This window comes from Dipodomys ordii, unplaced genomic scaffold (genome assembly GCF_000151885.1).
Source record: "Dipodomys ordii isolate 6190 unplaced genomic scaffold, Dord_2.0 Scaffold68, whole genome shotgun sequence".
In the NCBI taxonomy this organism is placed as follows: Eukaryota; Metazoa; Chordata; class Mammalia; order Rodentia; family Heteromyidae; genus Dipodomys; species Dipodomys ordii.
In genome coordinates, this window is record NW_012267284.1 from 986,947 (window position 1) to 1,000,139 (window position 13,193).

The window sequence follows — 13,193 nt, forward strand, 5'->3', positions numbered from 1 at the left end:
GTGTATATTTTCATACAGTGGAGGAAAGGATTTTTTTTTCTTTCTTTTTTGTTGGTTGTGGGGCCTGAACTCTGGACTGGGTGCTGTCCCTCAGTTCTTCAGCGCAAGGGTAGTGCTCTACCACTTGAGCCACAGCGCCACTTCTGGCTTTTTCTGCTTATGTGGTGCTGAGGAATCGAACCCAGGGCCTCATGCATGCAAGGCAAGCGCTCTACCACTAAGCCACCTTCCTAGCCCGGAAAGGATTTTTGTGCTGCTTTTTGATAAGGAACTAGAACTCACCGCATCTGGTCCAGGCGGCTGGCAGTTATGCTATTTTCTGTAGGTGACTATGGTGAAATCTGCAGTAGAAACATTGACTTGAACTAATTTTAGTAAATAGTCCAACGATTTTAGTAAATAGTAAAATAGATTGTGATATCGTATACTTTGGAGTTAGATAAATAAAGACTTATTTGAAAGCCTCAAAAACAATAGAAAAGAAGCTGGGTGCTTAACTCCTCTCCTGAGTAGTAAGATCACAGTTCTAAGCCAGCAAGGGCGGAGAGTCTGGGAGACTTTTATCTCCAAGTAAACCACAGAAAAAGCCGGGAGGGGCGCCGTGGCTCCAGTGGTGGAGCCAGCCTTGAGCAAGAGTTGTTCAGGAACCGCGCCTGGGCCCAGAGCACCAGAGTCAGGACTCGCCCTGAAGCCAGCCACGCCCCCTAGCCCAGAGTCCGGCTTTAGCAGCTGGACACGCCCCCAAGTGCGTGGCTCCGCCCTTTGGGCTGCGCGCTGGGTGACGCCGTGGCGCCGTCGCGCAGACGCGGTGGCCGCCATTACTCCGACACTCCCCGCGGCTCACTGCGCTCTGGGTTGATGGAATTAAATGCACTTCAGCGTGACTTCAGCAGAGGGCCAGGGAAAGGTGCCGTGGAGAACGACCGTCCCTGAGGAGTTAGCTTCCGGCTTTCCTGGTCACGTGACCCGCCGTGGCCCCGGCCCAGCCAGCAGGCCTTGACGTTGCTAGGCTACCGCGTCCGCGTTCGGCTCCGCTGGATGGATCAGTATTGCATCCTGGGCCGCATCGGGGAGGGCGCGCACGGCATCGTCTTCAAGGCCAAGCATGTGGAAGTGAGGCGGCTTGGGGAGCGGGTCCTCATCTTCCTCCGCCCCGTTCCCTAGGCTACTGCCCCCCAGGACAGCTGTGGACCTGCTGACGACGTCTAGTCTATCTCTTTGCCCCGCTCCCCTACCCCCATCCCCGCCCCATCTTACGGGTGATTTCCTTACCCAGTCCCGGGATGGTCTCAAGCCCGTTCCTCTGCACGCTTCGGGAACGCGCGCTCTGGAGGAGAGGCTGGGGGCAGCGGGGCAGGGTGGCCCCTCTCCTCCAAAGATAGATAGCTGTCTCTCCCCCCACCCCCCACCCCCACCTCCTTCCTCTCTTTACCCCCTCTTTCCCAGCCCGGAGTGGACTGGCAGTGTGTGTGTGCTCTTTTCTGCACAGACTGGCGAAATCGTTGCCCTTAAGAAGGTAGCCTTGAGGCGGCTGGAGGATGGCATCCCCAACCAGGCATTGCGGGAGATCAAGGCTCTGCAGGAGATCGAGGACAATCAGTATGTAAGTCAGGGCTGAGCTGGGCGAGGGGACAGCCGGTTCTGAAGCGTTGCTTTCTTGCATTCTTCCCTCATCCCCACTTCTTCCTGCTTTCTGCCCACTTTACACAGGCCTTCAGGGATCCCTCCAACCCACTCCACTTTGCACAGCCATTAGCTTTCTTGTTCCTGTCTACCTTGTTGACTTTTCCCTCATTCTCCTAATTTATTCCTCATTCCTTCAGTTGCATTCCGTGGTGATTTGTGCGTGTGAATGCACTGGTACCAGCACTGGAACTTAGGACCTAGGCGCCGTCCCTTAGCTTTTTTCACTCAAGGCTGGTGCTCTACCAGTTGAGTCACACAACTACTTCTGGTTTTTGCTGATAAATTGGAGCTAAGAATCTCACAGACTTTTCTGTCCAGGTTAAACATCAAACCATGATCATCTGATCTCAGCCTCCTAAGATTGCAGGCATGAGCCACCAGTACCCAGTGGTTTGTTTTGCATGCTTCAGATTGGACCCAGGGCCTCATTCATGCTAAGCAAGTCTCTATCTCTAAGCACACCCATTCCTAGTGTTACTTGTAATGATAATTAGCTCCCCAACTCACTGGGGTTTGAACTCTGGGTCTCATGCTCTTGCTTAACTTTTTGGCTCAAGGTTGGTACCCTGCCACTTAAGCCACAGCTCCTTTTCCAGATTTTTGCTGGTTAATCTCAAGGACTTTCCTTCCTAGACTGGCTTTGAACCCATGATCCTCATGAATACCTAGGTTTACAGGCGTGAGCCACTAGTGCCCAGCTTCCCACTGTGCTTTTTTTAAGCTGTATTATTAGATTCTCATTACTTGCCAGGGTGCTTATTAATTTTTTTTCTCAATCAAGAGGAGGAAGTTACATCATTATTTCCTGGGCTCTTAGCTGATAGGTGAAGCCTCTAGCTCAATCTGATTGAGAAGTACAGATGTCTTCCTTTGAGCCTCCTGTAAGTTCTGCCTGTGTAGGACACTGAGAGGAAATGGTCCTGGCTCTTGAGAACTTAAGTATAATGGAGACAGAAGTGATAGAGTTCACCACTTGGCATCATATGTGCAGTGACAGGGAAGGGGTATGGGGACAGAGGAGGAATCTTACACCCCAACAATATTATTCTCTATTTTTTTTTTTTTTTGTCAGTTGTGGGGCCTCGGCACTGTCCCTGAGCATTTCAGCTCAAGGTGAGCACTCTGCCTCTTGAGCCACAGCACCACTTCCAGTTTTCTGGAGGTTAATTAGATATAAGAGTTTCACGGACTTTCATGCCCAGGCTGGCTTTGAACCACTATCCTCAGATCTCAGCCTCCTGAGTAGCTAGGATTACAGACATGAGCCACCAGCGCCCAGCTGCATTTTATTCTTTATGCTGTTCTACGTCAGAGTAGAGAATATACTTGACTTCCCAGTCTTGTTATTCTGTGGAGATGCTGGTGATAGATTGGGTGACAGAAGCATATTATAAGACTTTAATGTGTCCATGATTTTGTATGAAAATGTTAGCTATATGAATATGAATCAGTATACCTTATATGTTGTAAAATCTGGTATCATCTGCTTCAAGATGAACTTCAGGTAGTAAGAATTTAAATTTTCCTTTGTAGTTGTATAGTATCTGAATATATGAATGTGTTTTGATCAGTAAAATGAGTACATACTACCAGAAAAATCAGAAAATTGTAATAAGGCCCTTCTTTTTTTTTCCATCATGGGGCTGGACCTCATGGCCTGGCCACTGTTCCTGAGCTTTTGTGCTCAAAGCTAGTGCTCTACCATTTTGAGCCATAGTACCACTTCTGGTTTTCTGGTGGCTAACTGGAGATAAGAGTCTTTCAGTCTTTCCTTCCCGAGCTGGCATTGAACTGTAATCCTCAAATATCAGTCTCCTGCACAGCTAGGATTACAGACATGAGCCACCAGCACCCAGTGCCATTCAGGCATCTGAGGAAAGTAGAGGGCTTCCAGGAATTCACATGTGGATATGTGGAGAGAGAGAGAGATCCATAAGGATGCTAATGATATGGTCACTGCATCTGTTGGTATGCAGTCCTAATGGTTCCATCTTAAAATATATTGCAGATTTGTCCCCAGCACAGATTACTGTCACCACTAACCACTAATCCCTGCAGTAGGATGCCTAAGAAGTGACCAGCACTAGTATAAACTCTAGAAGCACAGACATAAACGATATTCCATTCTCATATCTCTCTAGCCTCTGTACTAGCCTTAGAACCTTGCACTTGTTGTCTTAGTCAGACTTCTGCCCAGATCTCTGAATAACTGGCTCCTACTGAGTCAGAGTTCACTCCATCTAAATACATTATGGCTTTTTCCACTGTTGCAAAAGCACCCTGCTCTCTAGTATTTATATATCTGTTCCTATACCTTCTAGAACCTGAACATATTTCTGTCTGTTGATCAATTTGTTGATTATTTGTCCCCTGTGCTGTGAGCTCCAGAGAGCACACTGCCCTGTGGAGCCTGGCCCTACAAAACTGGTAGTGCCAGTGTAGGATGTATCTTCATCTGTCCCAGCACCAGAGAAGATATGTCCTGGGTTTCCATCCCTGGGTGGTGGAATTTAATGGCCCCAGAGGAAGCATGAGACAATCTGTGCTCTGCAGATGGTTTTCAGAAGGATTGGCTGGATTGAGTGGTCAGATGTTGCCTACCAAGTTACCTTCTTCTAACCTTTTTACTATTAGTGGAGAGTTAGAATGACCTCTCTGGCTCTGAACTATATTTATTTGCTTGCTTGCTTGCTTCCTTCCTTCCTTCCTTCCTTCCCTCCTTCTTTCCTCCCTCCCTTCCTTTCTCCCTCTCCCTCCCTTTGTCTCTCTGTCTCTCTCTTTGTCTGTCTTTGTCTGTCTCTGTCTCTCTCTGTCTCTGTCTCTCTCTGTTTCTCTCTGTCTCTCTCTGTCTCTCTCTCTCTTTCTCTCTCTCTCTCTCTTTGAGCAAGTCTGGGGCTTGAACTTTGGGATTACAAATGAACCACTGGCATGGGGCCCATGTTGCTTTCTTGGTCTTCCTGGGCCTTTTGTCAGGGAACTGGCTCCAGTTACAGGGTTGCAGAGGAGGTCTGGTGAAATGAGTATGGGGGCTGACAGAATGCCTTCCCTCAGGTGGTGCAGCTGAAGGCTGTGTTCCCGCATGGGGCAGGCTTTGTGCTGGCCTTCGAGTTCATGCTGTCTGATCTGGCTGAGGTGGTACGCCATGCCCAGAGACCACTGGCCCCAGCGCAAGTCAAGAGCTACCTACAGATGCTGCTCAAGGGTGTTGCCTTCTGCCATGCCAACAACATCGTGCATCGGGTCAGTCCCATTGTGGGCCAAGGTCAGGGGTAGCCCTTGAAGAAGGTATGCCCAAGAGGGTCAGAGCCAGCAGGTAAGCAGCCAGGGGCAAAGCTCTAGAACAGATAGCAGCTCAGGCTGCCCTGTAGAGTCAGTCTGCCAAGACCTCCCGTCCTACACTCCTGTAGGGGATTCAGAGGGACTGATGCTTCCTTTTGTATTCTCAGGACCTAAAACCTGCCAACCTACTTATCAGTGCTTCAGGCCAGCTCAAGATAGCTGACTTTGGTCTGGCCCGGGTCTTTTCACCTGATGGCAATCGCCTCTACACACACCAGGTGGCTACCAGGTAAGGGCTGGATCCCCTCTAACAATGTTTCTGGAGAAGAGATAGTCTGTGCTTTCTGTTCAGACATGGCTGAAATGAACTCAAGCAGTTTCCTGCAGACCAGTGGCCTGGCTGTGACCTCCAAGCCTCTTTTTTCCCCAGGTGGTACCGAGCCCCTGAGCTCCTATACGGTGCCCGCCAGTATGACCAGGGCGTTGACCTATGGTGAGTCTCCTAGGGACCCACGAGGGTAATGTGGGCCTTGGAGGAGTCCATCATTTTTGGGGAAGTCTACACTTTGGGTGTTTCTCATAGTGATTTTTCTTTTTTTTGAGCTGCTATTGGAGCTTGAACTCAGGGCCTGGGCACTGTCCCTTAGCTTTTTTTTTTTTTTTTTTTGCTCAAGGTTGGTGTTCTTTCACTTGAGCAACACCTCCACTTCCAGCTTTGTGGTGGTTAATTGGAGATAAAAGTCTTACAGACTTTTCTGCTGGGACTGGCTTCACACCTCAATCCTCAAATCTCAGCCTTCTTAAGTAGCTAGGATTACAGGCATGAGCCACTGGTACTCAGCTCCTATAGTAATGTTTTTTTAGCCGGATGGGAGACAGAGGAATAAAGTAACCCAATAGAGAAGCTTCTGGGCTTGCAGGGGAGTGGTTTGAGGCTCAGCACATGGACTTCCAGGGTGACATGTATAGGGGTTAAACTCTAGATTGAGATATGTCTGGGCTAGTCAGAGGCCTGTGTCACTGAGTTGGAGCTGTTTAGGATTTTCTCTTTCTTCTAGAGCTGAACCCTTTCACTGTACTGAGAGCTGTATACTTGGACTGGAAGACTCTGGGCCTTGACCCTGGTGGGGGGTGTTTGAACTGGTATGGTGGGTCTGTATCTCACAGGATGTGATCTAAAGCTACTTGGGGCTCTGTTTCCACAGGGCTGTGGGCTGCATCATGGGGGAGCTGTTAAATGGGTCTCCACTTTTCCCTGGAGAGAACGACATTGAACAGCTTTGCTGTGTGCTTCGTATCTTGGGGACCCCCAGCCCTCAAGTCTGGCCGGTTTGTAGGGACCCTTGGAGGGGAGGGTGTTAAGCAGGTTGGCTCCATTCCCAAATAAGAAGTGATGGCATCTTCTCTCACTTTCTCTCATGGCCCCAACCTCCCTTGTTTGACAGGGACCACTGTGGTGCCCCAGCAGGAGATTCCTTCCTCTTGCCCTCCTGGCAGCCAGGTCCTATCTTCTGCCTGATCCTACCCCAGGACCCACATGCTTAGTGGGCACTGGGAAGGGTAGGGGTGGATGCAGAGTGGGAGCGTGAATGATAGGGAATGGAGGGAGCCTGAGAATGTGAGGCTCCGAGAGCTCTGGGTGTGGAGCTGCTCTCAGAGACCCCTTCTTCCTCGCCCAGGAGATCACAGAGCTGCCCGACTACAACAAGATCTCCTTTAAGGAGCAGGCACCAATACCACTGGAGGAGGTGTTGCCTGACGCCTCTCCTCAGGCCTTGGACCTGCTGGGCCAGTTTCTCCTCTACCCTCCTCATCAGCGCATCTCTGCCTCCCAGGTAAGGAAAGAGCCTATGGCCACTGTCTCTTCCCTCAGCACCATCTCTTCTCACTCTCCCTGCCTTGTTGCCTTGTATTCAGCAACCTTGAGACCCATCAGGTCATCTCTCAGAACTCATAATGGAACTCAGCACTGGTGGCTCACATCTGTTATCCTAGTTGCCAGCCCAGGTAGAAAATTCTTTGAGACATTTTTTTTTTCTTTGAATTGTGCGGTCTTGGGTCTTGAACTCAAAGGGCCTACACACTGTCCCTAAGCTTTTTGCTCAAGGCTAGTACTCTACCACTGGAGCTATAACTCCACTTCTGGCTTTTTCTGAGTAGTTTATTGGAGATCAGAGTCTCACAGGCAGGAACTTTTCTGCCCAGGCTGGCTTTGAATGGCAATCCTCTGATCTCAGCCTCCTGAGTAGATAGGATTTCAGGCAGGAGACACCAGTGCTTGGCCTGAATCTCTCTAATCACCCACCCCAAAGCCAGAAGTAGAGTTGTGACTTAAGTAGTATAGCACTAGCCTTGAGTTTAAAAAAAACTCTGAAGGGACTGGGAAGGTGGCTCAGTGGTAGAGCGCTTGCCTTGCATGCTCAAGGCCCTGGGTTCAATTCCTCAGCACCACATAAGCAAAAAGAAAAAAGCCAGAAGTGGCGCTGTGGCTCAAGTGGTAGAGTGCTAGCCTTGAGCTGAAGAGCTGAGGGACAGCGCCCAGGCCCAGCGTTCCGGCCCCATGACCGGACCCAAAAAACAAACAAACAAACAAACAAAAACCTCTGAAACAACACTCAGGTCCTGATTTCCAGCACCAGTACTGGTACTGGCTCATAATGGGCCAGGACCTAAGAAGATAGAGGACTCAGGGTAGGTTCTACTTTTCATGAGCAAACTCCACTGGACATCCCAGCATTTCCTGTGAGGCTTCGGGAGAGCAAGGGTGATATATTGGGTCTCATAGGACTAGAGTACAAACTTTGTGGCAGGAAAGTCTCTGGGGACTAATGGCTTTTATCTCTTCAGCACTAAGTACTCAGCATGAGACCCAGGCCTGACAGATACTGAACAGCAATAGATACTGAGCTCCCCCAGCCTCTGAATCCCATCCCCACCCTCTAGTGGCAGCTGTGGCCCAACAGGGTCATATGAGTATGGTGGCAGTCCCTAGAGAGCCCGTAGATTTTTTCCCCCCTCTTCAGTGTGGGGCAAATTTAATTAAGCCTGAGGTGGCAGAGAAGAGTTGGCCTGCCAAAGAGAGAGACAATGAGCAGTAGCCTGGAGGAGCAAGGACAGGAAGGCTGGTCATGGCTAGAAGGCAGGGCAGGACATGAGCTGGCAGGCTTCACAGCCTGGCTCCTGGAATGCTTTTCAGTCAGTTCCAGACACCTTCAGTCTCCACTCTTAGTGGCCTCTCAGTGGGGCTCTGGCTGGTCACTTCTGACCTGGACCATCTTCTGGAAGTTGCATTTCTCCTTGTTCCATCGAATCTGTTCACCTGGCAGATAGAGTGACATTGTGTAAGCAGAGCAAGTCACCTTCCTCCTCTACCAAGGTTCTCCTGTGGCTTCTTACTTAGAGGAAAAGCCAGAATCCTTCTCCTGATCCTGCCTGCTGTTGGCCCCATGCCCACTCCTGTCCAGCCCCAGGGCCTCCCCTGGGTCTGTGCTCCTTTGCCTGCCTGTGAGCAATCTTCTTAGGCCTCCTGCAACTCAAGCTTGCCCTTCTCTCCAGTGGCCCTCACTATACTGTGTGTGTGTGTGTGTGTGTGTGTGTGTGTGTGTGTGTGTGTGTGTCTGTCTGTCTGTCTGTCTGTCTGTCTGTCTGTATGTCTGTATGCTGGTTATGGGGTTTGAACTCAGGACATGGGCATTTAGCTTTTTCGTACAAGGCTGGTACTCTACCACTTGGGTCACACAACTCTACTTCTGACTTTTTGCTAGTTAATTGGAGATAAGAGACTCATGGACTTGCCTGCCCGAGGCTGGCTTCAAAAAATAAACCTCAAATCTCAGCCTCCTGAGTAGCTAGGATTACAGCAAATACCTGTAGTCTAATCCTTCACCATTCTAAGTCCACCACCTCTCCAGTCTTCCTGTTTATTCTCTCTTCCTTTCCCAAGGACTGATCACTACTGGGCACGCTCTTTATTTTTTCATCTATCTGGTTTATTAACTCCCACCTCCACTATTGACAAGGTAAAGCTTGGTCTGTTTTGTACACCATTGTGTTCTCTGTAGGACAGTGCTTCAGACAAGTGGGCATCCAGCCAAGACTTGCTGAGTCAGCTGTGTGTGTGAGTCAGGTGGGGGTAGAGGTGGTGATGGCCTCCTTTGTTCCTCATTTGCCATCTCCAGGCCCTCCTGCACCAGTACTTCTTCACAGCTCCTCTGCCTGCCCACCCATCTGAGCTGCCAATTCCACAGCGTCCAGGGGGTCCTGCCCCCAAGGCCCATCCAGGGCCCCCCCATGTCCATGACTTCCATGTGGACCGGCCTCTTGAGGAGTCGCTGTTGAACCCGGAGCTGATTCGGCCCTTCATCCCAGAAGGGTGAGACCCTGACCCAGGTCCTGCCTGCCTGATGCCAGCTGTCTCTTGCCTGACTCCATCTTCTAAGACTTCTCTGTGGCCACACTGGATCCATTCCACACCTTGCCTTGCTCATTAGTCCCCTCAAGGGGTAGTCTCAAGGAGACAGAGGTGACTCTAACCAAAGAGATGAGGATGTCAATCCTTTGGCCAGCTGACTCAGCTGTCAGAAATAGTGAAGCTGTGGCTTAGAGCTGATTCTTGAGGCACTGCGTGCTGCTCAAAGACATTCCCGTAGGTTCCATCTGGGGGAGTTGCCAAGAGTAGGATGGCCTCATGGCAGAAAGTCAGCTGGGAAGGCGGGTTTGCTTTGGCTTGGGTCTCAAAAACAGGGAACTCTAGTTCAGTATTTAAAATGTACGTAAAATCTCCAAGTGGATCTGCCTGTGCCTGTGTTTCTAACAGAGGAAGTGGCAGAGGTGGCATTCTCCTGGCCCTGGGTTTTAGGGATTACGTAGAGGTGACTCTAGTCATGGCTACTTTTGTTAGAGGGCTTCCTGTGTGCTTCACATGACTGTTTACTTGGAATTGAAGTGGACAAAAATTGAGGCCTAGGGATGGACAGCTTGGGTGGTGATCCCGCAGCAGACCCGAAGCCACTCTCCAGATGGGGATGAGCCAGAGGCAGCTGTGCAAATAAGGGAACTGACATCCTTAGAATTTGTTCATTCAATAAATCTCAGTACAACCCATGTAGCTTGTTTATTCTTATTTCATACTAACTTGATAAAATGGTTCTAAAAAGTATATGGAAATACAAAGGAGAAGGAAGTAGAAGAGAATGAAAAGATACCACCTACCAGATATCAAGACTTAGGACAAGGTTATACATAATTAAGGATATTGGTTTAGGGATATGTCGTACTTCATCTTAGCAATCTTTTATTTTATTTTATTTTATTTATTTTGTCGTGGGGCTTGAACTCTGGTCTTGGGCACTGTCCCTGCACTCTTCAGCTTAAGGCGAGCACTTGAGCCACAGCGCCACTTCGGTTTTCAAGTGGTTTATTAGAGACAAGAGTCTCACAGACTTTCCTGCCCGGGCTGGCTTTGAACCATGATCCTCAGATCTCAGCCTCCTGAGAAGCTAGCTAGGGTTACAGGCAGGAGCCACCGGTGCTTGGCAACAATGTTTTAGTCTTAAAAACTTTTTTTTACAAGTAATTGGAATGAACTCAAGGTCTCATGATTATAAGGCAGGTGTTCTACCATTTAAAACATGCCATCAGCCTTTTTTACCTTGTTTTCTTTTTTCTTTTTTTTTAATTTTATTTTATTTGTGAACATACTGTACAGAGGGGTTACAATTGCATGGGCAGGATAATGCGTACATTTCTTACCAAGCATTGCAGCCTCCTCCTTTGTTTACCCTTCACATCACTTCCCAGCCTCCCCTCTCCCCCAGCTTGTTTTATTTTTTCAATTGGCTGTGGGCTTGAACTCAGGTTCTGGGCTCTGTCCTGAGCCACAGCTCCACTTCTGGTTTTCTGGTAGTTAATTGGAGATAAGAATCTTATAGACTTGACTGCCTGGGCTGGCTTTGAACTGCAATTCTCAGATCTCAGCTTCCTGAGTAGCTAGGATTATAGGCGTGAGCCACTGGTGCCCAACATCTTGGTTATATTTGAGGTTGGGTCTCACTTTATACTTGGGCTGTCTTAGGCTGTGATCCTTCTACTTCTGCATCCCCATGTCACTGGAAATGACAGGGATACTCAGTCATTGATTGAGATGGAATCGTCTCACAAACTTTTTTTTCCCTCCCTGGGGCTTGAACTCAGGGCCTGGGTCTGTTCCTGAGCCTCTTTGTGCTTAAGGCTAGCACCCTACCATTTGATCCACAGTTCCACTTCCCCCCACAGTCCTGTAGCTTGAACCTGACCTGGGCACTGTCCCTGAGCTTCTTTTGCTCAAGGCTAGTAGTCTATTGCTTGAGCCAAAGAGCCACTTCTGGCTTTTTCTGTTTATGTGGTACTGAAGAATCAAACCCAGGGCTTCATACATGCTAGGCAAGCACTCTACCAATAAACCACATTCCCAGCCCCCTCACAAACTTTTATGTAAGGCTGGCCTCAGACTCTGATCCCTGGTTCTCGAGCAGCTTGGGTTATAGGCTTGAGCCACTGTGCCCAGCAGTAATCCTTTATTTATTATTATTATTTTTGTGTGTGCTGGTGTTGGGGCTTAAACTCAGGGCCAGGACTCTCTCCCTTAACTGTTTTGCTCAAGGCTAGCACTCTTATCATATGAGCCACACTTGTATTTCCACATATTTGCTTGTTAATTGGAGACAAGAGTCTCATGGATTTTCCTGCCTGGCCTGGCTTTGTACTACAATTCTCAAATACAAGTCTCCTAAGTTGCTAGGATTATAGGCATGATCCATCAGTGCCTGGCTATAATCCTTTATTTTTAAAGTACTTTAGTTTTCATATACATACATTTTTCTGTGAGCATCTGACTAATAATAGCACTATGGCCATTTTGGCCTGTCAGTGAAGAAGGGAAGACTAAACACCAGATGTTCCTTTCAGGAAATTCTGATGCTTCTATGATCTGGCCTGTTTATTTCTCTGGCCATATCTTCTGTAGACTAAGCTCTGGTCAAACTCAGTTTCCTTTTTTTTGGGTCCAGTCGTGGGGCCTGAACTCTGGGCCTGGGCACTGTCCCTCAGCTCTTCAGCTCAAGGCTAGCGTTCTACCACTTGAGCCACAGCGCCACTTCCGGCTTTTTTTCTTTTTGCTTATGTGGTACTGAGGAATCGAACCCAGGGCCTCAGGCATGCAAGGCAAGCACTCTACCACTGAGCCACCTTCCCAGCCCTATCATAAAAGATTTTAAAAAGTTAGTTTATTTGGTGGCAGACTGATAAGCTATATCTACAAAACTTTTCTAACTATACATATAGGCACAGGAAGAGACAAGAATATACATAAGCAGCTGGGTGCTGGTGGTTCATACCTGTAATCCTAGCTACTCAGGATCATGGTTCAAAGCCAGCCCAGGCAGGAAAGTCCAGGAGACTCTTATCTCCAATAAACCACCAGAAAACCATAATTGGCACAATGGTACAAGTGGTAGAACACTAGCCTTGAACTGAATTGATGAGCGCACCCAGGCCCAAAGTTCAAGCCCCATGACCAACCAACCAAAAAAAAAAAAAGAAGAAGAATTTACATAGGCAACAACAGGAAACTAGGATTTCCAAGTTGTTTTCTAGGCATAGACTATTCTACAATTCTGCATGCTTAGGGCCCTACTAGTACTTTCTGGGAGTAAAAATAGAGTTAGAATAAAGTATGCAATATTCAGAGCTTCAGGAAAAATGGAAAAATATAGAAGGTATGTAGTGTGTATCTGGCACATAGTAAGATGGTAGTTTTAAACTAAAAATATCAGTAATTTAGATGTAAACAGAGTAAATGTTCTATCTGAGACAATGATTATCATCTCAAAAAAGGAAGTGAAGCTGGTATGTTTTGGCAGGGAGGGGCAAGGGATTGAGACAGTTATACTGTGCAATCCAGGCTGGCCTTAAATTCACAATCCTGCCTCAGCTTCCCTATTGCTGGGATTATAGTCATGTGCCTCATTTCCTGGAATTGCATTTTCAAGAGAAATCACATTTCTTAGAAATGTATTTTCAAGAGAGAAATATAAAATGCAAATACTAGAAATTTACAAATGAAAGGATAAAAATTGTATTTTTATATCAAACAGATTTTAAGGCAAAGAGAATAAGCAGGGGTAAACATTAAATTTTAATAGATATATTCAATGAGCTGGCAAAATTTGCTACATTTGTATGCACGTAAC

General features: G+C 48.0%; 1 protein-coding gene across 1 annotated transcript; it reads left to right on the top strand.

Annotated features, from left to right (window-relative positions):
* The first annotated feature begins 819 nt into the window (after nucleotides 1-819).
* On the top strand, nucleotides 820-10,053 carry Cdk20 (cyclin-dependent kinase 20). Its single transcript, XM_013023442.1, has 8 exons — nucleotides 820-1,113; nucleotides 1,490-1,603; nucleotides 4,738-4,926; nucleotides 5,133-5,254; nucleotides 5,396-5,458; nucleotides 6,171-6,294; nucleotides 6,645-6,800; nucleotides 9,144-10,053. The coding sequence occupies exons 1-8, from the start codon at nucleotides 1,039-1,041 to the stop codon at nucleotides 9,339-9,341; spliced, it is 1,041 nt and encodes a 346-aa protein (XP_012878896.1). The 5' UTR covers nucleotides 820-1,038; the 3' UTR covers nucleotides 9,342-10,053.
* The last annotated feature ends 3,140 nt before the right edge of the window (nucleotides 10,054-13,193 follow it).